The sequence below is a fragment of the Sus scrofa genome, chromosome 3 (assembly GCF_054392235.1).
Source record: "Sus scrofa isolate SSC_HxYL_T2T_F1_AM1 chromosome 3, Sscrofa_HxYL_maternal_Yorkshire_Landrace_v2.0, whole genome shotgun sequence".
Classification (NCBI taxonomy): Eukaryota; Metazoa; Chordata; class Mammalia; order Artiodactyla; family Suidae; genus Sus; species Sus scrofa.
Genome location: NC_139385.1, coordinates 86,257,739 through 86,284,386, shown reverse-complemented (window position 1 = coordinate 86,284,386; position 26,648 = coordinate 86,257,739). Strand labels below are relative to the sequence as shown.

Sequence of the window (26,648 nt, the reverse complement as noted above, 5' to 3'; positions counted from 1 at the left end):
ATCAACAAACATGACTTTAGGCAGGTACCAATACACACTGTACTATAAACATACTGTTTTCCCTTCAAGTTTTTTTTTGTTTGTTTATAGAAACACACAAGGTAAAATAATTGAGTTATAATTAAAATAATTCAACTTGTGTCTTTGGACCCACCCTGGAAGGAAATAGCGCTTAGGATTTGACATAAATTTCTGAGTAAAAATAAACTACCCCAGGAGTTCCTGCCATGGCACAATGGGTTTCAAATCTGACTGTAGCAGCTCAGGTCTCTGGGAAAATGCAGGTTCGATCCCAAGCTCAGTGGCATAGGTCACAGCCGTGGCTTGGATTGAATCCCTTCTCCCAGAAACTTCCATATGCCACGGCTGTGGCCATAAAATTTAAATTAATTAATTAATTCTCTCCCTACTCCCCCCACCAACAAATTTAGATTAGAAGAATAGAGGTTTTTTTTTAGGGAGAATTTCCCTTTCATATAGTTTACTTTTTTGTACTGGGCTTGTCTTCAATTGAATGTTATAAAGGATAATAAGAGTGATTCAACAGGTCAGGGAAACAAGTGACTCTACTGTGTCTTGTCTATATCAGCTGAAGGAGAAACCAAAGGGCCTACTTGGCGCTAAGACACAGACCTGGCCTAAAGCAGCATGAATTGATCACTCTGTAGTTTTCACTTCTTGGAAGAACTTAGCCAGGGGAACTTTATGCTGGACTATTCTGTCACACGTGGCAGAATCCACTTTTGTCTCCTAATACCCAATTCCCTGTCTTCCTCAGAACCAGAGCTCCCAGCTGTCAGCTGAGTATATGGTTGCACAGAATAATGTCTATATTTTCAGGCTTACTCTGGTAGGTGTAGCCACATAACCAAGCCATAGGCAACGGGATGAAAGCAATGGGGTTTTTTTGTTTTTGTTTCGGCCATGGTGTGCAGCAGCTTGATGTGGGATCTCAGCTTCCAGACCAGGGATTGAACTTGGGCCGCAGCTGTAAAAGCACTAAATCCTAATCACTAGACCATCAGGGAACTCCAGAAGTGGTGTTCTTTAAAGTGGCAGGGCCTACTGAATTGATTAGTTCTAGCAGTTTTGTGGTGGAGTCTTCAGAGTTTTTTATAAATGTCATTTGCCAACAGAAAAAAATAATAATAATTAAATAAATAAATAAAATAAAATAAAGTGGCAGGGCCTTGCTTTCCTGATGGCTGAAATGTGGATGTGATGGTTGGAGCTGGAGCAACCACATTTGGGTGACGAGGTGAAAGATGCATCATGAGGAAGGTGAAGAAACAAGAATGGAGAGAGCCAGATCTCTCATCGCACAGAGCCACCAATGCAGCCTGGACTGCTTATCTAGATTTTTACTTAGAGAGAAATAAAAATGTCTTGGTTTTCAGTTACCTATCACTGAACCTAGCCCTAGTCAACAGAGATAATCTTGAGAAAACAGGTCAGAGATAAGATGGAATTTTTTCTAATCCCTTGTTTTGTGATTATTTCATAATTTTTACCACAAAGCAATATTTACTGAACTTTGGGTGAAGGACACATCTGTGTGACCTGGTTTTACGTCAATTCAAGGGTAGAGCTGGATCAGGATACCAAAGCAAAGTTCAGTTGCTTGGGCTTCTGGGGGGCCTTGCCCCCTGCATGTGGAAGTTCCTGGGCCAGGGATCTAACCCATGTCACAGCAGTGACTCAAGTCACAGCAGCGATAACACCAGATCCTTAACTGTTACGTCTCCAGGGAACTCCAAAATTCTTTTTTTTTGGTCTTCTTTTAGGGCCACACCTGTGGCATGTGGAAGTTCCCAGGCTAGGGGTCGAACTGCAACTGCAGCTGCCAGCCTAGGCCACAGCCATAGCAGTGCCAGATCCGAGCCGAGTCTGCAACCTACATCGTAGCTCACATCAACACTGGATTCTTTTTTTTTTTTTTTTTTTTTGTCTTTTTGCTGTTTCTTTGGGCCGCTCCCACTGCATATGGAGGTTCCCAGGCTAGGGGTTGAATCGGAGCTGTAGCTGCCAGCCTACGCCAGAGCCACAGCAACGCGAGATCCGAGCCGAGTCTGCAACCTACACCACAGCCCACGGCAATGCCGGATCGTTAACCCACTGAGCAAGGGCAGGGACCGAACCCGCAACCTCATGGTTCCTAGTCGGGTTCGTTAACCACTGCGCCATGACGGGAACTCCAACACTGGATTCTTAACCCACTGAGTAAGGTCAGGGATCGAACCCGCATCCTCATGGATACTAGTTGGACTCCTTACCACTGAGCCACAAAGGGAACTCCCCCTAATTCAGTTGTAAAAAAAAAAATCCTTTATGAAAACTGCTCCAGCCCCACTGTCTAAATGCAGCTGTGTTTGGTCATAGCCATGGCTGTTTCTGACATCTGTGTTTTCCCTGAGGAGAGATTTTGTTTATCCTGAAATTCCCAAAGTCAAAATCCCGTTCTTCCCTTAACTCTGATGTTTGATGCAAAACATGCCAAACCCGTGGGCACTGCATTCATGGCCATGGCGTCATGAGGCCAAGCTGCATCTGCTTCCTCTGTGTTGTTTTGATTCAGAACCACTTTTCTGGTTCGAGGTTGAAAGGCAAGTGCTTTTTTTTTTTCCCTCTAGACCCCTACACAGTGTCACAAATTCACAGGTTCTAGATAACACAGTTTCTAGATGACACGACTCCCACAGATTTTACAAACAAAATTTATTCACAAAATATATTAAAAAGATTGACAAAAACAAGGCGACAAAAGCCCCACAGTCTTATACATTTCACCATCACTTACCACAGCCAATAACTGAAGTCTCAGGAATTTGACTTCTGTTTTTTAACTTAAAAAAAAGAGGTCTTTGTAAATCATGGTATTTCACATATTTCATTTTAAGAATTACACTGCTGAAATAGTGACCTAAATCTAGGTTGACCATAATACCATTTTGGTATTTTATAAAGTAGTAATCTTTATAGAAATTTACTGACACTGAAATGCCTCAAAGTATATTTATTTATGAAGGTTAATTCAGTCATTTTACCAAGGTAAACTATTGTAATTTTTTTTTTTTTTTTTGGCTGGGCCCAAACGAAGCATGTGTAAATTCCCAGGCCAGGGACTGAACCCACACCAAAGTAGAAACCTGAGGCCCTGCATGACAAAGCTGTATCCTTAACTCGCTGAGCCACTAGGGAACAACAAGGCATACTATTTTAAACCAAATTAAGTCACTACCATAGCACTGTTATAAAATATGGAACTTTGTGGATGCAGAGCCAATTTCAAATGTCTCAATAGAGAAAAGTTTTGACATTTTATCAGAAACAAAGGGGAGAGGAACAGAGCGGTGCTGGGGCCTGTGGTGGCCTCCTGTGCAATAGCAAACCAGTGTCCAGTCAGGCCGCCGGGCACTGCTCAGTTCACACCCCGAGAGAGGCTGGCCTGGGGCCTTTTTTGGTCAAATCCAACTTTCTTCAAGGGTCAAAGGATCCCAGAACAGATTCTAAATTCTGAGGGTTCCTCTGGAGGTTTCGTGTCCAAAGTCTTCAGATCAAATTTTATGGAGTTTGGTAACGATCAGTACTCTTACCATTTGATCAAATGAACTACAGAGGCAGAGACCCCTCTTATCTGGACTCCAGTCCAAACTGGAAATGGGCTGGGTAGACAACGTGACATTCTGCAGGAGGCTGACCGAACCCGCGACTCCCATCTCTACACCCTCGGAATCTTTCTTGGACCGCTGAATTGGGTATTCGCTGAAAACAAGATCAAGGTAGGAGGAGGTAAACATTAGCCATTTTATTTTTATACATATACTCCAGTAACTATGTCTATTTCTCACTGGAGTACTGGATCTGATGAGTACTTAAGGCATCTTTCTAATGTTGACTGGTATGGAAACAGGGAGACAGTATTTCAACGTCAATCCTACCCCCCCTGCCCCAATCTCATTAAAAAAGCCTTCAACCAAAAAACGTTTAAACATCAATTATATTAACTCCCAGCTTTTACCAGGCCTTTTAAATGAACAGCAGCCCTCCCTTCATCTCTATTCCAGGCCCTGGGATCCAGAGCCCATGGGTGGTAACACAAGCTGGATCTGGCTGTCACTGTCACTAACCCTGCCTACAGGGTGCAGAGAACTGACACAATGATGAGGCTTTACCTGGACACCAACCAGGGGTCTTAGGCTCCATGCTGAGTCTATAATAACGTCCCCTGCACTCGGGCAAGTGAATTATCAGGATAAATAAGAATTTTAATGCTTTTCCTCTCTTCTAGAGGGACTGTTCTAATGACCAAAGGATAATACTTCACAAAAGCCTTTGGTCAAAGTTTGCCTATTTAAAAAACAAAACCAAAAACTAGCAAAAACCATGATTTCAAATCGATGAATAAAAATGTCCACGAGCTATTCTATTAAATGGAAGATGCTACTAAAATAACAAACAAATTTAGTGTGTCAAAAGAAGGTTAAAATTTACAGAGTATAAAAATGAGTATACTAGTGGGAAGGGAAAAAAAAGGCTTAGGAGTTCCCGTTGTGGCTTGGTGGTTAACAAAGCCAACTAGTACCCATGAGGATGTGGGTTCAATCCTTGGCCTCGCTCAGTGGGTTAAGGATCCGGCGTTGCCATGAGCTGTGGTGCAGGTTGCAGACACGGCTCGGATCCCGCGTTGCTGTGGTGTAGGCTGGCGGCTCTAGCTTCGATTCAACCCCTAGCCTGGAAAAGTCCGTACGCTGAGAGTACAGCCCTAAAAAGACAGACAAAAAAAAAAAGCTTCGGAAGTAATACTTATGTAATACCATGAAGTTTAAAATCATCTCACAATGAACTAAGTCAAAGGAGGAGAAGGAGACAAGATCAATCTAATCCTACTTGACGCCCACAGGTGACCTAAAAAGGAGCGCTGTGCAGGGGTAGAGAGACTCACTACTTCCAGAGGTGCAGGCCGCCAGCGCCTCCAGCTGTCAGGAAGAGCTCTCTGTTCTGCGGCAGGTGCCGGACCTGCCACACAGTAGATTTATGAGCCTGCACAGAACGAGAGGCACACAAGAAGTTTATAAGTTTATATGAGAAAGACTGTCCTGCATAGACAACAGACTTGTGGCTGCCAAGGGGGAAAGGGGTGTGAGGGAGGGAGGGAGGGGGAGTCTGGGACTGGCAGATGCAATTCAGTACACAGAGGATGGATAAACGAGGTCCTGCGGTAGAGCACAGGGAACTACAGGCAATATCCTGTGACAAACCATAATGGAAAAGAGTATGAAAAAGAATGTATATAACTGAATCCCTTTGCTTTACACCAGAAACTAACACAACCTTGTAAATCAACTAACCTTCAATAAAATAAATTAAAAAAAAAGAGACTGTCCCAAAAGAAAAACCTACAAATGAGGATTTTTACCTCTGTTGCTTCAATAATAACAAATTCTACAACTTCTTTCATTTCAATTATAATTAATGTTATTTAAAAGTAGTTATTTTCTGACACTTCTCTTTAGAATGACTACAGGGATTTATAGGAGCCCATCAGAAATTGGGAAAAGAATCATTTTTCTTTATTGTTTTCCAAAACAATGTTTTGCTGGATTAAAAAGAGATTTTATCAGATTAAAAGTCTCTAACATTTAACCTTGTAGCATCATACAAATTACGCAAATAGATTTCATAAATTTAAATATCTCTAAATCTAAGGAGGGGGAAAAAAACATATTACAAAAACATACTTTTTTTCCTAAGGGAAAAAAAGGACAGATTGAGTGGTTTGGTTTGGTTTGGTTTGTTTTTTTGGCTGCCTTGTGTAGCAACTTGATGTGGGATCTCAGTTCCCAGTCCTGCTGCAGCAGTGAAAGTGCTGAGTCCTAACCACTAGACCACTAGGGAACTCCCTGAATTTTTTTTAAAAATAGATCTTTTTAGACCAGTTTTAGGTTCACAGCAAAACTGAGTGGCACGTACCAAGTATTCCCATAAACAGAATGAACTTTAATGTAAAGCTTCCAGTCTAATCAATTTACACCACTGACTTGACTTGTTTCAAAATAAGGATCAGGAGGACTTATCAGTCACGTTGGATGAAAAGATCAAAATGGCAACTGGATGAAGGTTAACAGCTTTTAGCACCTTAACAACAGCCAGTGAATCAATCCTAATAGTGCTAGATTCTATTTGGGGGGACCTGCAGGGAGTAGGAGAGAGGGAGGGAGAGTGACAGGGGAGAAAAGATTTCTGCTTTGCAGAAGCAGTGAGACTAGCTAACTTGATCTAAGCTATGCATAAGACACTCTGCATTTTAGCTAATGATCAGTCCTGACATTTGATTTTAATAGTCTTTTAAGACAATTATCATTAGCAAAGAAAAATGCATATCTCAAAATCCACACCTGAAGTCTGTGAGACTCTCAAGTGAATAGGTTCAAGCTGTTAAACCTTAATTTGTTTTGTAGTTTAAACCTATCTTTTTCTCCTGGAAGCTAATGGAAAAAAAAAAAAAAAAAAAAACAAGAGAGGAAATGACCCGTTAAAATGCACCAGTCATTTACCTGACAGATTTAGCAATTCCTGGATTTAGCAATTACTGGATAAATGTAACCAAAAAATTTTGGAGACACATGGCAATTTTCAGATACTGACAAATGAGTTGCAACTGTATTTGGAATAATTTAGTAAGTGCTTTGTGTTGTTGATAGATACTTAATATATTCCAAAATGACAAAGGCAAAACAATAGAACAGTGTATAGTTAGTTATCCTAAGAGTTTAATCAGACAGTGACAGTCATTTATGTGCAATAATAATCATTTTAATAATCAAAGAAAAAAGAACAGGAAGGTTTGAGAAGTACTACTGACTCCATGATAGAGGAAAGGGAGCAAGGGAGTGAATTTTTATTTCCTGAGCAACTTACTTATGTTAATCTTACGGAAACTACAGAAACTACAAATCCGTAACTGGTTTTTCATTTTTCTTCTCAAGGAAGCTCAGAGTCACATTTCCAACCTATCTCTTGCAGAGGATGGGCTGTTTCAGCATGAATTGCATGCAATCCCACTGCTTTATATATCAATTTCATTTTTTTATACCAGTGTTTTCCATTTGCGCCACTTTCTTCATCACATTTTCTAATATTGCAATATCCTGTTTCCCTCTAAGCTTCCTCAACTACTATTTAGAACAAGGCAAAGTATGTACATATACATGTATGAATAAATGAATAAATTTTGAGTAAAACTATGTACCACAGTGATTAGCACTTTAAATAATTTCATTTTATATATCAAACTGGAATATAAAACGAAATGTGATGAAATGACATAATGCATATATGTTGATATAGTTTAAAAGATATATAATTAGTATTAAGCAAAGGTATATACAAGCATTTACCTAAAAGTATATAATTAGGTATTAATACAAATATGATATATTTATTAGGAAACACCAAGCTTGGTTTAGTTGATCAAATTCCTAAATCAGCTACTTTTTTTGTGATTGCTTCTTAAGTACAAAATGAGAATCAGAGCCAACTGAGGCCTTTATGATAATCACCAAGTCTAAAGTTGAAAAACTTTGGGAAAGTGCTCTTTGCACAGAAAAACGTGTCAAGATTCTACAAGATTTATTAAAAATAGCTCCCTTCATGGAAAAACCTGGAAGGAACTTGGTGACTCATTCTATTTCTTAGTCTAAAACAAGCCATGAACATTCCTCTGCATAGAACACACTCCCCTCATATTTACCTTTTCTGAAACGGAAGCAAAACCTTTGGTTGGATGCTGTGTTCTCATGTCAAAAACATGAAACTTTCCTTCCAGAGATGTAGCTACTAATTTATTCATACTTATGTCTTTTCTGTCAAACTCCAAGCTACATACCTGGAAACGGAGAATATTTATTATTAATGGTCTCATGATTATTATTCAAGAGGTTCTTTCAAACTAAGTAAAACAATTTTTTAAAATTAGTGGCTCAGGGAGATCCTGCTGTGCCTCAGCAGAAATGAACCTGACTAATATCCATGAGAATGCAGGTTCAAACCCTGGCCTCGCTCAGTGGGTCAAGGATCTGGTGTTCTGTGAGCTGTGGTGCAGGTCAGCAGCTGCAGCTCTGATTCAGTTCCTAGCCTGGGAACCTCCATATGCTGAGGGAAGCAGCCCTAGAAAAAAGGCCAAAAAAATTAAAAAAATAAAAAATAGAAAATAAAAAGCATTTTAAATAACCATTTTTATCTTTTGAGTCAATATATCAAATACTTGTAACTACAAAAATTTCTTCTTGGTTAATAAGATTCATAGAAAGCATTTTAAATAATCATTTTTATCTTTTGAGTCAATATATCAAATACTTGTAACTACAAAAATTTCTTCTTGGTTAATAAGATTCATAGAACCAGCTAGAGTACATCTAGAAAGCCATAACTTTTTACCACTGTTATTTAATTCTTTTATAAAGCTGAACAAAGGTTGACTAGAGAGAACAAGAGGGAACCACATGCTTCACTCAAGATGTACAACTCAGGAACCAAAAATCTAATAGTACTTGGGAGTCTATTACATTTCAGACTTCCTAATAATATCAGAAAAAGGCCTCCTCTAGCTCATTTTAATACCACACTGGAAAAAATTAAAAGGAGAAAAAAGAAAAAAATTTAAATTAGCCCCCCCAAAACATAATACCACACTGCGTGGCCCACAGGGTCCACAGATGAGCCATAGGGGCTGTGATCTACCTGGCACTGTCATATCACATGAGGGTGTGTGTTAATTTGCTAAAGAGAGGATCTCTGATTTTTTTTTTTTTTTTTTTTTTTTGCTTTTTAGGGTTGAACATTAGGTGTATGCAAGTTCTCAGTTCCCAGGCTAGGGGCTGAATCTGAGCTGCAGCTGCCAGCTTGCGCCACAGCCACAGCAACACAGAATCCGAGTTGTGTCTGCAACCTATACCACAGCTCGTGGCAATGCTGGATACTTAACCCACTAAGCATCCTCATGGATACTATTCAGGTTCGTTACTGCTGAACCACAACAGGAACTCCAAAGATTCCTGATTTTTACTGGATCCTCAAAGGACTCTACAGCCCCCAAAGGATAAGAACTATCAACAGATGGGTTGTACTTAGATGAGTTATTAGAGTTGCTTTCCTTTGGTTATTTTTTTTTTCTTTTTCAGCCATACCTTCAACATATGGAAGCTCCCAGGCCAGGGGTCGAATCAACTGGAGCTTCGACCTACACCCACAGCCGCAGCAATGCTGGATCCTTAACCCACTGCGCTGGGCTAGGGATAGAACCCGAGCCTCCACAGAGACAAGCCAGATTATTAACTCACTGTGCCACCACAGGAACTCCTGCTTTTGTAATATAGTTCAGAGGTGGGTAAAAACATGTTCAGAGAAACTGAAAAGAATCCAAAGGTACATTACCCCGTTTTTTATATTTGTCTCCCACCGTAATGACATATTTCTGAGATCAAATAGTTTGATATCTCCGTTGTCATAACCAGCACAAACGACACGTTCCTCTTGATTATATGCATTGCCTAGAAATCAAAACATGACATTTCAGATCTTTATAAATGCTGAATTGAAGGCTGCTAAGAAAAAAAAAAAAACCTAAATGAGGGAGTTCCTGTTGTGGCTCAGAGGGTTAAGAATCCAACTAGTACCCATGAGGATGTGCGTTTGGTCCCTGGCCTCACTCAGTGGGTTAAGGATCCGGCACTGCTGTGAGCTGTGGTATAGGTCGCAGATGAGGATTGGATCTTGCGTTGCCAGGGCTGTGGTGTAGGCCAGCAGCTGCAGCTCTGATTCAACCCATAGCCTGGGAACTTCTGTATGCTGCAGGTACGGCCCTTAAAAAGCAAAAGAAAAGAAAGAAAAAGTTCATTCATTGAGATTCAATACTCGAGGGATATATGCAAGAGTTTATTAGATTTTCTTTCATTTATTTTTTTTTTTTTGGCTGCACCCACAGAATGTGGAAATTCCTGGGCCAAGATCAAACCTGCATCACAGCAGTGGCCCAAGCTGCTGCAGTGACAGTGCCAGATTCTTAACCCACTGCTCCACAAGGGAACTCCTTGGATTTACACTGAAAGCAAATATTCTCTCTCTCCTCTATCTATGAAGACCACCAGTTCAAACATAACAGGCTTTGGTAGAACGAACGCAGCTCCGCTTCCATTGCTTTCTTTGCCAGTAACTACATTTGAATGCATATAGAAACTACTTTAAACCTATTTTGTAAAATGTCGTCCAAGAAGTTGGGGTGCACTTATAAAAATACAACATATTTTTAGTTGTAAGGATGATCACACCCAAAGTAAAATCTATAACCTGCTGTTAATTCATCCTGCTTGGATCCAGGGCTTCTTAACGGAGTACTTCCTGCCGAGGAATATGTGTTAGTGAGAGGGAAGCCCTGTTAGCTGTGCCAGGTTATGTGGATATCTCATCCTAATGCCTATGTTTTTTTTGCTGCCTGCCCTTTTTCTTACAAACTCCAGCCCTGCCTTTCCACAGGGATGACACAACAGCATCTGAAACTCATGTCTAAAACTAACCTCACAGTCTTCCTTTACAAACCATCACATCCCCTGCGGAACTTTTTCAATTAATGACATCATGCACCCCACAATCAGCCTCAAAATTTAGTCACCTTGGAGATAATCCTTTTCCTTGCTCCTCATCTCCAAAAAACTGCCAAATTGTTTTTTTGTTTTTTTTTTTTGCCACAATGTTATCTTCTGATTTGACCTCCTCTGCTCCATTCTTGTTGCATCTAAACTATGTGTTTCCAGGAATACTACAAAGAGCTTCAGGCCTCATACTTCCTCTGCCACTCATCTCTTCCTGCTACACAACACCAGTTTTGCTTTCCTAAAGCTTTGATTATATCTCATCTTTGCAAAAGCCTTCAAAGATTTACCACTCCATCCAGACCTTCTAAACACCTTTGGCCCTGGCCATGTGCCTTTTTTTTTTTTTTATCTTTTTGTCTTTTTAGGGCCACACCTGCAGCACATGGAGGTCCCCAGGCTAGAAGTCCAATCGGAGATACAGCTGCCGGCCTACGCCAGAGCCACAGCAACTTGGGAACCAAGCCGAATCTGCGCCATACACCACAGCTCATAGCAACACTGGGTCTTTAACCTGCTGAGTAAGGCTAGGGATGGAACCCGAATCCTCATGGATATTAGTCAGGCTCATTAATCAGGACAGGAACTCAGCCATGTGCCATATTTAAGGCTACCACCACTCCGTCTACATACTTCCCTCCCAATCTCAGTGGTTCAAATGTTACATATCCTTGGTCTGAGGTCAGTATGCTCTTCCTCTCTAATCATCTCTCCTTGGGATTCCTTCTGCCTTTTTCCATGCCTCTGTAAACTTTTATCAGTCCTGTCTCGTACTGTAACGTAGACAGCATGCCCTCTTTATCAAAACTACGAGCTTCTTGGGGTTAGAATCAGACTGTTTTACCACAGCTATGTATATACTTGGCATTTCCACAAAAAAACAGAAACAAACAAACAAAAAAAACCTTGTCAAAATCAATGAATAGATGTCCTTTCTTTCAACTTAATGTCCTATATTTAAAATTGTACTTATGTCCCTTAGTTCAATGAGAAAAAGCCTTTAATGGACCTTTTAATTATTACATAAATATTTAGATGCTGATTCTAAACACTCGTTCTGAAATTTCTCCATAAGTGTGCATGTCTCAAGTTTATACTATTGCTTAAAATATTCACACATAGTAATTCCTGTACAGTAACTTGTCTTTAAAATTAGAAATTTAGAAGTTCCCATTGTGGCACAGCAGAAATGAATCTGACTAGGAGTTCCCCTCGTGGCTCAGTGGTTAACGAATCCGACTAGGAACCATGAGGTTGTGGGTTCAATCCCTGGCCTTGCTCAGTGGGTTGAGAATCCAGCGTTGCTGTGGGCTGTGGTGTAGGTTGCAGACTCGGCTTGGATCCTCACGTTGCTGTGGCTCTGGCGTAGGCCAGCAGCTACAGCTCTGATTCAACCCCTAACCTGGGAACCTCCATATGCCATGGGAGCAGCCCAAGCAATGGCAAAAAGCCAAAAAAAAAAAAGAAAAGAAAAAAGAAAAGAAATGAATCCGACTAGGAACCATGAGGTTGTGGGCTCAATTCCTGAACTCACTCAGTGGACTGAGGATCTGGTGTTGCCGTAAGCTGTGGTGTAGGCCAGCAGCTGCAGCTCCAATTAGACCCCTAGCCTGGGAACCTCCGTATGCCTCTGGGGAGGGCCTAAAGAGCAACAACAACAACAAAAAAAAAGTAAAGAAATTTAAAACTTTCCTCTAATTAAATAACAACCCAATTTAAAAACAATATAAACAGCTAAATGGCTCACATATATTGTTAAATCCCACTTTTAATGTCTGTTATCTACAATGGATTATTCTAAGAAAAAAGGAAAGAAAACAAAGGTTTAAAATGAAATATGGGCCATATCCTTTACTAGCAAAAATTACTATAATTTCAGTGGCTTGGTAAGAGATATAAGGACAAACATCAATTAGTCCTACAAAATCAATTTTCATTTTAAGTATATTAATAGAGGAACATGGTGATCAAATTTATAAAAAGTAATTTTGCAATGGCATAACTATTTTCTAGAAAATAAACATTCTCTGTAGAATATAACGCAAGATTTGTTAGTTACCATTTGCATCGGAGACCCTACTTAGTTTCATTAATGGCTTTTGGTTCTAAACTAGACCAAAATGATCAAGTTAAATAGAAGTAATAATAGCAAATATTTTTGAGCACTTAATATCTAAGCACAATTCTAAGCACTTTACATAACAACACTATTAAGTAAATTCTATTATTCCATTTTATAAATGAAGCAGGCAAAAACAGAGACGCTTGATAACTTGCCCCAGGTCACGCAGCCAGTAAGTAGCACAATGAGGATTCCAACCCCGGCCACGCCTATTTGCCTCAATAAACTGTCAGAATAATCCACAGAATAGTTTATAAAGAGACTCTTAGGACTCTCTAGAAACACTGTCCTTTTTACAATCTAATACTTCAAATACAAGAGCCTTCAGCAATTTACCAAATGCCACGGTCCAGCAGTCTCTCTTGTTTTCTCCTTGTACAGGTTCCATATTAGCAACGGGGTCATCTTTCTGCCTTGGGTCCCACACCTTCACAGTTCCTGACATGAATAAAAGCAAGTTGGCAAAATTTAATAGTGAATGGTGACATTTCTTTCTGCATCCTCTTCATATGGGCTTCCTTGGTACATGGAGATATATTACTGAGGTTATAACATCTAAAAAATACTGACTTTTTTTGACTTCTAATTGGGCAAGGTGTACTTACATCAGAGAAATAACCCATAAGATACCATCTAACTTGATCTCCAATTAATAGATACATGCAAAAGCCAAAAACTGTTCCAAAGTCATCAACAAGGTATGACTGACAAGGCACATACGTTATATAATTCAAATCATGCCTTACTTTCTTGGTTTAAGCCTAAAACCAATATACTATTTATTTAGAATAAAACCAGTGTCATTTTAATATTTTTTTCCTTACTACTCATATAATTATTGGAATTTTTCTTATACAGATGAATGAATGAACTAATTTTTATATTCTATAATCTCTCTTATGAGATTTTGGAATACCATTTCTTATACAATTAAGTTTGATTTCTCAAAGAAGAATAGAGAAAGAATTGATAAAAGTAATATAATTCTTCTCAATTTAATTTCAACTCCTTCATTTTAATGCAAACTATGGGAGTACTAACTAAATACTGCTACTGACTGTGAGAAATACAAAGGCAGGTAATAAAATGGCTAAAGGCAAGTACTAGTCAGAATAGGAAAAAGGTAAAAAAAGAAAAACTTAAAAAGGGTAATAAATGCAAGAAGAGCAGAGATATTCCACTAGATTTATCACCAAGGATAAAATTAACTTGGTCGTTAAAAAGGCTACTTCAAGGAGAAGTAAATTTCCTATAAATGGAACAAGAGTTACATTAATCTAGAGAGCTTATACAAATTGATAACATTCATATTAAGTCTGTACTAGTTAAATGAGAAAAGAACATAAATAGACAATTCACAAAGCAAAATCAATTAATTATCAAATAGGGAAAGAAGTTAACACAAGGTGGAATGGAATACCATTTTTATCTGCAAAATTGGGGGAGGTAGTAAATCAAGGCTGGTAGGGCAGACTGAAAATCTACCTACTCTTCTGTAGCTGATAAGGTAATAGCTACTTTTGAAAAGTTTGACAAATATTTCAAATGATAAAATATGACTATTCCAAAAGAGTTATATACATGATGATACTCATTTCTTCATTATTTTTAAGTCGCTCTCCTCAAATAACAAACAAAACCTTAAGGCAAATTGAATGCCCATTAACAGGGACATGGTTATGGACACTGACACATCCACAGGATGGAATATTATAAAGCCATGAACATGATAATGATCAAGACCCATGGAAACAGCAATACTTACATAAGACAAAACAGTAAATGAAAGACGTTAAGATACAAAATCGTATTAACACTGATAACACATGTAAAACTATACGTAAGACTAGAGAGGAAAACAAATTTAACATTTATTTTTCTTACCATATTCCATATTGTTTTCTATGATTAGAAAAAAGGTTTGATTTCAAAAACACAGCTATTCTTTTGAGAAACTATTAGAAAATTAAATTCCACTTTTCTTTGACAACAATTTCCTCATGGTCTGGAGCAGCCCTAAAAAACTAGCTGCACCAACTGTGATACCAAATCACTTGTATCCCTTGTCAGGTCACAAAAATTCTGAAGAGAATTTCTGTTACATTCAGAACAGCTCCGGACACCAAAAGACCTGTCCCTCATTAGTCACTGTAGGGGAGCAGCATACTGGTGCTCTGGAGCTTTCTACAACATTCCAGTGGAAAGACCACAGAAATTCAGTGTCCAACTAGCTGTCAATGTGACAGTTTTCGCAAGTACTAATTCTGCCTTTTAAAAAAGGAAAATGAGAAGCTGCCACCCACATTCTATCGTCAGCTGCCTCAGAAACCTGTAGAGACACTTTAAATTCTCAAGGTTCATGGGAAACTATGGTTGTTAAGAGTTGAACTAGCTCAAAACTAAAATAGTCAGGGCCATGCCTCTATCTCGAAAATATCCAGAGGTCTGAAACGACTGAGGGATGTGCAATCAAACTTGCCTCTCGAGAAAGCAGAATGTGAGATTCAGAGGAGCATGTACTGAGGAAGATAGCCACATAGAGAGAATACGCTGTTTGGTATTTATCAGATTAAAAAATGAAGATACACAGGAGATTCTGACTTACCATCTCGGCTGCCAGTGACAATTTCAGGTGCCCCTTCCCCGATGCCTAGTCCACCGACACCATCTATGGTATTTATAATTTCCTTATGAGCCTTTACAGAATATACTGGGATATCTGGAGCTTCCAAGTTCCTAAACAACAGAACACAGCTCCTTACTTACCCATGTCCCGAATTTCACAATGCATGCCGTATTCAGATTTGTTTAAAAGTCAGGGGCTTGCAATTCAGGTGATTTATACATTTACTTCTAAATTTTTCTCTCTGCTTTAGCTTCTTTCAAGCCCTCGATGAGAGCGGTCACCATTCAACTTGGAATTCTCACTCCTGAGCCCATTCTACTCAATGGTCCCCAAAGACGATCTGTCTAGGACCTCTGCACATGAATGAGCTGGCATGCTTCTTAATCAAGGCAGATTCATGGCCTCCACCCCAGATATAAGGAAAAAGCATCTCTGGGCTGAGGCTCCAAACCTGATCTCTCCTGGTACACTGAGGTCTGATAACCACGACCTTAAATAGAGAGTAAATGCAAAGTGATTTAGAGCGTTTCCAAAGGAAGCTGTGGCAGCTTGATCTTGGGATCTTTTCAGGGATAAAATATGAGTGGTGTTTATGTCGCATACATTCTTCCTTAATAATGTATTATTTTCTCACTGAATTTCACACTGATATTCCCCTAGTGATGTTTTTCAGTTTATCGTCATGCTGGTCAAAATAAACACCCTAGTCAAGTTCGCTGAAGTCTGTCTAGTTCTAGGTTAGTTAAGTGAAGGAAATGCAGGAAACTACCTCCTCCTGGGTGTGTCTGAGCCCACTCGACCCGGCTGGCGAACGGCTCAAGTAGATCACGCTAATGCACCCTTCCGTGCCTTCCTCCTTATTCTGCCACTTCTACCTTTCTACTGGAGCTTCTACCCACAGTTCTTTTTAACAAGTCAGTTTTCCACAACTTATACTTTCTCTTTTCAGTGAACCAGCTCTTCATGACATATAATCCCAATTTATTATCAGGCCCAGGTTTATTAGTAAAATCTTGCAAATCAAAATTTGAGAAGTTCAACCTAGTTTACAGATGATGTTGATCTTGGTGCCAGACTTTGAAACATCACTTCTTTTCATGTGAGCTTATGACTTACCAATGAAAGTAAGACAGTAATACCTGCACTATCCTAGGAAGCTCTATTAGCAAGAGAGTCAATAGTTATATCTGCTGCATATTCTTGTGCTAAAATATATTTATTTTAAAAAATAACACCCAGGGAGTTCCCGTTGTGGTGCAGTGGTTAGCGAATTCCAACTAGGAACCATGAGGTTGTGGGTTCAGTCCCTGCCCTTGCTCAGTGGGTTGAGGATCCGGAGTTGCCGTGGGCTGTAGTGTGGGTTGCGGAGGTGGCTCGGATCCCACCTTGCTGTGGCTCTGGGGTAGGCCGGCAGCTACAGCTTCGATTCGACCTCTGACCTCTGGGGTAGGCCGGCAGCTACAGCTTCGATTCGACCTCTGACCTGGGAACCTCCATGTGCTGCGGGAGCGGCCCCAGAAAAGCCAAAAAACCAAAATAAATAAATAAATAAATAAATAACACCCAGGAGTTCCACTGTGGTTCAGCGGAGTTAAGAATCCAGCATCCCTGCAGTGGCCTGGGTCACTGCTGTGGTGCGAGTTTGATCCCTGGTCCAGGAACTGCCACATGCCACGGGCACACCCAAAAACAAAACAAAACAAACCAAACCACTCAGACTGCTCTCTCTCCCAAGTTCTTTGAAAGTATATGACCAAACAGGTAAAAACGAATGCATCCTAATAAATGCTAACTTAACTTTTAAGTAGTTAAAGCATAGGGAAGGAAAATCGTTCCATTCTTGTTATACTATGACTTTAAGACAGATAAATATGTCAAAGTAGTTTAATTACAAAGTAATAGATTCTAAGTTAGAATCAAGAAAGGTCACAATAGAAAACATAAGGTAGGGAAGATAGTTCTTCCAAAAAATTACTGCATACTTTAAATGATTTAAGAGATTTTCTTCAAAAGTAATGAGAGGAATTTCAGTTCATTCAACTCATTTAAAAATGAGGAAATAACTCTATGTAAAACATGAAAATTAAAAGCAACTGGCACAATTGTGATTTTGCTCATTCAAAACAGGTTTATCTTGATTTACTCAACAGATGTGTTCCTAAAAAGCTGTGCTCAGATGTTAGCTAAAACATAAAAAAAAGGAAAAAAAATTTAATGAATTGGAGGAAAAAATTAAAACATACAAAAATACAGTGTATCATTCTGTAATGCCAAATATCATCTTAAAATGTAAACAATATCTAATTTTTCAGTGTTACATTTGAGCTTTTTTAGCTTCTTTTTTTTTTTTTTTTTTTGCCTTTTTTAGGGCCGCACCCACGGCATATGGAGGTTCCCAGGCCAGGGGTCAAATCAGAGCTGCAGCTGCCACTTACACCATAGCTCACAACAACACCGGATCCTTAACCCACTGAGTGAGGCCAGGGATCGAACCTGTGTCCTCATGGTTCCTAGTCAGATTCATTTCTGCTGTGCCATGATGGGAACTCCCATGTGAGCATTTTTATATACTGCATCCTTCATGCTGAAGAGGAATAGCCCTTTATTTACAAATATGGGTATTAAATGCTAGCATTAAATAGCATGGATGGAAATAAATACTAATAACATCATTTGAAATATCTAAAGATAAATATGCTAGTGTCTTAAAATGGATTTTAAACATGAAATCTAAAAATAGATATTGAAAAGTAATTGTCATTCTTATAAACAGTTAAAGTTTAAAATCTGGTAAATTTGAAACATTTTAAAATTAGAATTCTTTCAGAGGAAGAATAACTAGACTATCAAAGAAATTGCTTATCTCATGTCTCAACACTGATGAAATAATCTTACCATATATGAAGGTTTCCAGCAAAATCCCCAGTAGCTAAATATCTCTGCTGTAAAGATGTTGCACCAAATGTTCCACATTTAATGGGTTTGGCCTTTTCAATCTTGAGAGAAGAGAGGGAGAGAGGATACATTATTTATGTAAGCAGCTATTTATAATCCATGATATTTATGGCTCTATTACAGGAATTAAATAGGCACACAATAAAAAAGGCAATTAAAACATTGTCTGATAAAAATTATCATGCTTTTCCTTTAGTCACTTTTATACAATTTAAAAGTTCAGGCAGGGGAGTTCCTGTCATGGCACAGTGGTTAACGAATCCGACTAGGAACCATGAGGTTGTGGGTTCAATCCCTGGCCTTGCTCAGTGGGTTAAGGATCCCACGTTGCTGTGAGCTGTGGTGTAGGTGGCAGACTCGGCTCGGATCCCGAGTTGCTGCAGCCCTAACATAGGCCAGAGGCTACAGCTCCGATTAGACCCCTAGCCTGGGAACCTCCATATGCCGAGGGAGCGGCCCTAGAAAAGGCAAAATAAATATATAAAATAATATAAAAGTTCAGGCACCTTGGAGATACTGCAAGTTGGGTTTCAGACCACCACAAGGAAGCAAACTGCAATAAAGTAAGTCACAGGAAGTCTTTAGTTTCTCAGTGCATGTAACAGTTATGTTTACACTATACTGTAGTCTGTTAAGCATGCAACAACATTACATCTGAAAAAAAAAAATACGTACCTTAATTAAAAAAACACTGTACGGCTAAACAATGCTAACCATTATCTGAACCTTCAGCAAGTCATAATATCTTTGCTGGTGGAGGGTCTTGCCTTGATGTTAATGGCTGCTGACTGATCAGGGCAGTGGTTGCTAAAGGCTTGGGTGGCTGCAGCAATTTTCTTAAAGTAAGGCAATAGTGAAGTTTGCTATTTTGACTGACTCTCACACAGGCAGCATTTTACCCACATTAGAACTTCTTTCGAAATTGGAGGCAGTCCTCCCTAGCCCTGTTTTATCAACTAAATTTATGTAATATTCTATCTAAATCCTTCACTGTCATTTCATCAATCCCACAGCATCTTCACCAGGAGTAGATTCTATCTCAAGAAACCACTTTCTTTTTTTGTTTTTACAGCTGCTCCTGTGGCATATATAAGTTTCCAGGCAAGAGGTCTAATCGGAGCTGCAGCTGTGGCCTACACCACAGCTACGGCAATATCAAATATTTAATACACTGAGCGAGGCCAGGAATCGAACCCACATTCTCACAGGGACAATGCTGGGTTCTTAACCTGCTGGGCTACAATGGGAACTCCCAGAACCACTTTCTTATTAATGTTCTATCATGAGATGTCAGCAATTCCGTCACATCTTTAGGCTCCAATTCTAATTCTAGCTCTCTTGTTATTTCCACAACTGTAGTTACTTCCCCCACTAAAGTCCTGAACCTCTCAAACTCATTCATGAGGGTTAGAAGTAACTTCTTCCGAACTCCTGTTTATGTTGATATTTTGACCTCCTTCCATGAATCATGAATGTTCTTAACAGCATCTAGAATCCTTTCCAGAAGGTTTTCAATTGACTTTGTCCAGATCCATCAGAGGAATCACTACCTATGGCAGCTACAGCCTTATAAGATGTATTGCTTAAAAGTTGAAATTACTCCTTGCTCCATGGGCTGCAGAATGGATGCTATGTTAGCAGTCATGAAAACAATGTACATCTCCAAAAGAGCTCTTGAGCGACCAGGTGCTTTGTCAATGAGCAGTAATATTTTGAAAGGCTTTTTTTTTTTTTTCCCCCTGAGCAGTAGGTCTCTACAGCGGGCTTAAAATATTCACTAAAACATGTTGTAAACAAATGTACTGTTATCGAGGCTTTATTGTCCCATTTATAGAGTATAGCCAAAACAGATTTAACATAATTCTTAAAGGCACTAGGATTTTTGGATGGTCAATGAACAATGGCTTAAAATTAAAGTTACCAGTTGCATTAGCCCCTACCAAGAAAGTCAACCTGTTCTTTGAAGCTTTGAACCCAGCATGGACTTCTCTGTAGCTATGAAAATCCTACATGGTGTCTTCCTCCAAAAGAGGGCTGTTTTGTCTACAATGAAAATTTGTTGATTAGTGCAGCTGCCTTCAAGAATTATCTTAGCTAGATCTGGACAACTTGCTGTAGCTACTACATCAGCTCTTGCGGCTTCACCTTGTACTTTTATGTTATAAAGACGGCTTCTTTTACATGAAGCCGGTTTACATGAACTAACCTCAGCTAGCTTCAAACTCTTCTGCAGCTTGATCATCTCTCTCAGCCTTCATAGAAATGAAGAGAGTTACAACCTTGCTTTGGATTAGGCCTTGCTTAAGGGAATGTTGTGGCTGGTTTCTCTCCAGACCACCAAAACTTTTTCCATAATAGCAACATAAGGCTGTCTCAATTTTTTTTTCAATTTTTTTTTGAGTGTGTGTTGCGGGGGGAGAGGGTGAACACCACATCTTAAACTCTTCTGCCGTCTTGATCCTGCCCTGTTTCAATTTCTTAACATTTGTGTGTTCACTGGAGTAGCACTTTTCATTTCCTTTAAGAAATTTTCTTTACTTTCACAACCTGGCTAACTGGTACAAGAGGCCTTCATGGTCTATCTAGGCATGCCTGCCTAGATTAAACATTCCTAGATTTTTATTTAAAGCAAGAGATGTGTAACTCTTCCTTTCCCTTGGAACACTGAGAGGCCCTTATAGGGCTAATTTCAATGCTGTTGTGTCTCAGGGAATAGAGAGGCTCAAGGAGAGGGAGAAGGACAGGGGAAAGGCCAGTCAGTGGAGCAATCAGACTACACACAGCATTGACTAATTAACTTTGCAGTCTAATCAGGTGTGGTTCATGGCACTCCTGAACAGTTACAAGAATAATATCAAAGATCACTGATCACAGGTCATCACAACAAATATAATAATAATAATGAAAAAGTGTGACCCATCACAAGAATTACCAAAATGTGACTCAGAGACACAAGGTGAGCAAATGCTATTAGGAGTCACATTTTGGTAGTTCTTGCGACAGTTCACACTTTTTCATTATTATTATATTTGTTGTGATGACCTGTGATCAGGATTGCCACAAACCTTCAACTGTTAAAAAATGTAGTATCTGCGAACACAATAAAGCAAAGTATAATAAAAGAAGGTACCCTTGTATGCAACTATCAAAAGAATGAGTTTTGCCTTTCCTCTCGTGTCACTAATGAGACATTCAAATGCTGGTAACTCTATCATCTCCACTAATGTGCAAATATGCAGCGATGAGCATTTAATGTGCTATTCTCTGTTAAGATCCTCTGAAGAACAAGGACATAATGAAAATATTTTTTTCCTTTCAGGTGACTACAGGAACAAATCTCATAGTTTTCCCTGCAGAACTCAGTTTATGAAACTGAAAATGTTTCTGTCCAGTTCCCTCTGAGACCTTTTCAGTGCAGAGATCTGTATACCAAAGGCACTGCTATTAGTACAGATTAGCCAATCTTTGAGGTTTCTTTAATTAAAAAGACAATTGCTCCAAAAAAAAAAAAAAAAAAAAAACAGACCCAAAAACTATTGCTCGAAGTATTATATACATAGTTGACACCTGACCAGCACAGGAGTTAATTCACATTTGGCTTACAGTTGGTCCTCTGTATCCACAGTTCTTTTGCATCTGCGGATTCAACCAACCACAGACCCCTGCTGTACAAGGGTCAACTGAAGTCACATCAGTACAACAACCACATGCCACTCCACCTACCCAAGTCACTTAAGTTTTTCTTGAAGTGTACCTGCCTGACTGCCTCAGTCCCTGGAAACTCTAGGTGATATGGGATTGATGCCGATCCCGCACCACACTCATATCACCTTCATTTACTGTCAGCCTCAACAGGGCAAAGCTATTTATCTCTCTCTTTCTCTCTCTCTCTTTTTTTTTTTTTTTTTAACTACACAGGCAGTTTCTTCTATTGGCAATACCTTATTTTTCAAAGCTATTTCTCTTATTAGTTTCTTATAATCTTTATTTTTTTTTATTCTGGATGACTACAAAAGCAACACATGACCCTGTTAAATATTTTACCTTTGGAAAAGAAAAAAGGAAAAGAATTCAGGACACTTAAAATTTTGCTTGCTGGAAAACTGGCTGGTTAAAAAGATTAATAATGATCTATACTGCAAAATTTGTTCCACAAAGAAAATTAGCATAGGTTAACTTTTGCTATATAATACTGAAAATGACCATCAACAATGGACATAATTTGACCTAGCTGTTGGTTCTCTTTGCTCTGATAAGACAACATGATTAAGGAAGCCCATGATTGATAATTCCTGGGAAAGCTATTTTTGTTCTGCCTGTGGGTGAGTCTAGTACAGCTTGTCAGTATTTCCTCCTCCACATCCTGGCACTACTTAATTAACATTAAAAGGTTTAGTCAACCAAATGCTAACAAGCAGTGAATTCAGTGGCACAGGGGCTAAAAAAGCAGAACTTTGTTAGCTTATTAATTTTTAAAGTGTAAACACCCCCAACTGTGATTCCACTTCTCAGGCACCCCCTAGTTCTCTGGACCAGTTAGAAAAATGGTGCCCTCTATGGCTGATGCAAGGCTTGGTGAAAGAGATAGATATGGCTCTCAGCTCTCACTTGAACCCTTAGGCAGGTACCTGAGTGCAGTGCAACAAACTGCTCACCTGTATACCAAGCCACGCCTTCATTCCCTATCTATCCACTTAGCAATGAGATAAGGAGGTCCTAACAAAGTCCCATTTGCTTCCTTCCTTTTTATCTTGGATGCGTGAGCTCTGGAGCACAACGCTTGATGTAGTTCTACAAGGACATAATCAAGTATATTTCCTAATATTTTGACAAATAACTCATCTAGCCCAATGGCAGTCAACCCCAGCACACATTAGAATCACCTGGTGGAAGTTTAAAAAATACTGATGTCCAGGCCTCACTCTTGTCTAGAGGCAAGAATCTCAGTGCATCAATTTCTAGGGATGCGGCCCAAGGCATGAATATTTTAAAACACACACATTATGTACCCAACAATAGCAAAAATACACATTCAGATGATCCCAACACACAGTAAGAGTTGAGGATCACGGAGATTGTACTTAACCTACCTTCTTTTTAAACTTTTTAAAAATTTTATTTTATGGCTGCACCTTTGGTGTAAGGAAGTTCCTGGGCCAGGGGTTGAATCTGAGCCATTGCTGGGACGTACACAGCAGCTGGGACAATGGCAGACCCTTTAACCCTCTGCACAGGGCCAGAATCAAACCTATGACCTGAGCTTCGAGAGTTGGATTCTTAACCCACTGTGCCGCAGCTGGAACTCCTTAGCTATATTCTTTTCCCTTGCATCATCACAGCCAAATACAATGTAAGCTCTGAAATTTGTGTACTTGCTTTTATCCTCTCTTTAGAAAATAGGTTCTTTAAGAGAAGGGGCTCATCTTTCAAATAGTTTTGGCCCTTCTTTAGCATAATACCTTGAAATGATAGGTTCTCAGTAGGTATTTTCTGGTAGAAAAAGAGAAGAGCCAATGACAAAGGTGGAAATAAAAAGTGGTTAATCCTAAGAGCCAATGACAAAGGTGGAAATAAAAAGTGGTTAATCCTAGTTATGGGTGACATTAACTTTTTTTTTCCCCAAACTATATTTTTGGTATGTTTATCATGGACACATATTACTTTTGTTAAAAAGTAAAATTATGGAGTTCCCGTCATGGCGCAGTGACTAGAACCATGAGGTTGCAGGTTCAATCCCTGGCCTCCATCGGTGGGTTAAGGATCTGGCGTTGCCGTGAGCTATGGTGTAGGTTGCAGAGCGGCTTGGATCTGGTGCTGCTGTGGCTGTGACGTAGGCTGGTGGCTACAGCTCCCAATAGACCCCTTGCCTGGGAACCTCCATATGCAGAGGGTGCAGCCCTAAAAAGACGAAAAGACAAAAAAAAAAAAAGTAAAATTATCACACACACACAAAAGAACAACCTGCTAGAATCCTCCAGAATCTTTAGAAGAGACAGCACTTTTTCTCTTTACAGAACAAGTGTCTTCCTGAAAGACAGACAAGTCATACGGCCTTATATAAAAATAAAAAGTCACAAGTCTGTAATGCTGTCTGGTTGAGCTTTGATTGGTATTTATTCCTAATACTTCACCTTTAAGTTTCTTTCTGCAATTCCAATGTCTCCTATTTGTTCAAACCTCTGGCCCAATCGATTAAGGACCAATAAACCAATATTTAAATGTCCCAAGTTATATCCTTTTACAGAATAAACTTACTCTTTCAACAAGTGATTTAGGAGTGGCTGCTCCTTAACATGCCATACTAAAGACAGACCCTGTCCTTACTCTCCAGGAGCTTACAATCTAATTAGAGATAAATGGGTCAGAATGATCTATTTCTGGCACAGTTAATAAGTACCGTTGGGAATGCGATGTAAAGAAAAGTTGCTTTTGCGTGGATCAGGAGTGGATGTCATTAACCAGGTAATCTGAACTGGATCTTAGAATAGCAGGCGACTGGAGACTAAGTGATGAGCCACACAAGGAAAAGTGGAAAAGAACATGTTTAGGAGAAGAGCGCCTGGCTAGAAAAGACAAACATAGCAAGAAAACTGGCGTTCCTAAAACATGTAAAGCTTAAATCTCATCTCTGCTATCCTATAAAAATTGTACTCATCCTTTGCCTACCATTTTAACCTCTAACTCTTCCATGTTGATTCTCTCCACAGCTTTGGACCCCTGGAATTACAGATTTCTCTGTCGTCTTTAACAATGCTAAACGTCTGAGTACGCTATATCATTTTTCCTTCATGCAACCCAAATCAAGGCATTTTAAAAACTGTAAACAGGTATAAACATGCTAGTTAATATTGTCATTCTCCAACTCCTTCACTAGAAATCTTTACAAAACTTGTAAATCTGACCTTGCCACACCCACTTAAATTAGCCCTTCATTGATGTCCCATTTTTTTCTTAGAAAAAAAGTATAAATTTTGTAAGTGACCTACAGATTTTGCAACGTCCCTGCTTACTACTCTTTTTGTTTCTAAAGGAGACACTCTCTCTCCCATCGCTGGGCTGTTTCCTCTGAAAATCTCCACTACTCCTAGTTGGGCCTTGTTAGCTTCTACTCAACTCAAATCTTTTTTCCTTTGTTTTTTTTTTTTTTCTTTAGATTTGTATTTATGTAGCGTTGGTTTGATTATTTAACTGATTCTCTCTCTTACTAGAAAATAAACTCCATGATATCCAGGACATTGTCATTTACATGCCTGGGAATACCAGGCAATCAACTGATACTTGCTGAAAGAATAGCTATGTTTGGTTGCTTCCTCCAATTACATAGCAGGCATCCTGGTGTCCACTTTGACCGTTTGTATGAAAAAGCATTTTACTAATTTGAACCTATTAACAGGCTCTGCACAAATAAGTGTGCCCTGCCCCAAAGGGCCCCAAATTTAAACACGAAGACGGAATGTCATCCCCAAGGACCTCTCGCTGGACTGGGAGGGTGGTTGGGGTGGCTGGAGGAAAGGACCGACAAGGCGCGAATGAACTAGCCCGCCAAGAATTCAGAACTAGAACCAAAGTATTGTACATCGCAAGTATTCCTCAATCTGCGTTCAAGCTTCGCTACTCCCACGCAACTAGAAAAGTGCTTTGGGGGGACGCTGGACATAGGATTTGGCAAAAAAAAAAAAAAAAAAATGCAGACCACCCACACCACCCCTGCCCAAGATACACACTCGCCCCCCAAGAGCAGGCCCAGATCTTGGCACTGGGCAGTCTCGACCGGGTACCCACCTCCCGAAGCAGCTTTAGGTCCCCGTGCTGGATCTCGTACAGCTGAATGACGCCGGTGCCCCGCGCGAAGTTGCCCATGGTCACAAACTTGGCGCTGCAGGGCACCCACTTACAGTCGAATACCGTGTAGTTGAGGCTCTTCTGTATATGGGCGATGATCTGAGGCTTCTCAAAGGCCGACATGGTCCACCTGTTGGATTCCGCCTAGGCCACAGGCACACCCCCAACAAACCATGACAAAACGCTAACCTGGAAACCGGAAACCAAACGTTAAGAACAGTTGGTCCCTCCCGTTTGCCGTAAGCGCCCCTGTCGCCCTTGGAAATTGGGTTTAGATGTCTTTGATAATGCCGGATGAGCAACCGAAGACACAAGACTTTTTTCCCTCACCGACAACACAAGCTTGTTTATAGCCTTTACTTAAAACCTTTAGTATATATTAGAGATAACTAAATGTTCTGGCTGCTAGTTGGCGTGGGCAGAGGGCGACCATAAGAATCAGGCATATTTTAGGACA

The 26,648-nt window shown here is 39.7% G+C and overlaps 1 protein-coding gene across 3 annotated transcripts; it reads right to left on the bottom strand.

Annotated features, from left to right (window-relative positions):
* Positions 1 to 2,698: 2,698 nt before the first annotated feature.
* DNAAF10 (dynein axonemal assembly factor 10) lies at positions 2,699 to 26,396 on the bottom strand. 3 transcript variants are annotated; one of them, XM_085016122.1, is made up of 9 exons: positions 26,132 to 26,396; positions 18,856 to 18,902; positions 18,290 to 18,390; positions 15,374 to 15,504; positions 13,105 to 13,206; positions 9,433 to 9,548; positions 7,751 to 7,885; positions 4,943 to 5,040; positions 2,699 to 3,762 (listed from the first exon to the last, which is right to left on the bottom strand). In XM_085016122.1, exons 5-9 carry the CDS (start codon positions 13,154 to 13,156, stop codon positions 3,555 to 3,557), a joined length of 609 nt encoding a protein of 202 aa, XP_084872248.1. In that variant the 5' UTR covers positions 13,157 to 13,206; positions 15,374 to 15,504; positions 18,290 to 18,390; positions 18,856 to 18,902; positions 26,132 to 26,396; the 3' UTR covers positions 2,699 to 3,554. The 3 variants fall into 3 exon arrangements, 2 of the variants coding, with proteins under 2 accessions (XP_084872248.1, XP_005662559.1); XR_014839690.1 differs by lacking the exon at positions 18,856 to 18,902 and having other exon boundaries at positions 7,751 to 8,269; positions 8,363 to 9,548; XM_005662502.4 differs by lacking the exon at positions 18,856 to 18,902.
* Positions 26,397 to 26,648: the final 252 nt, after the last annotated feature.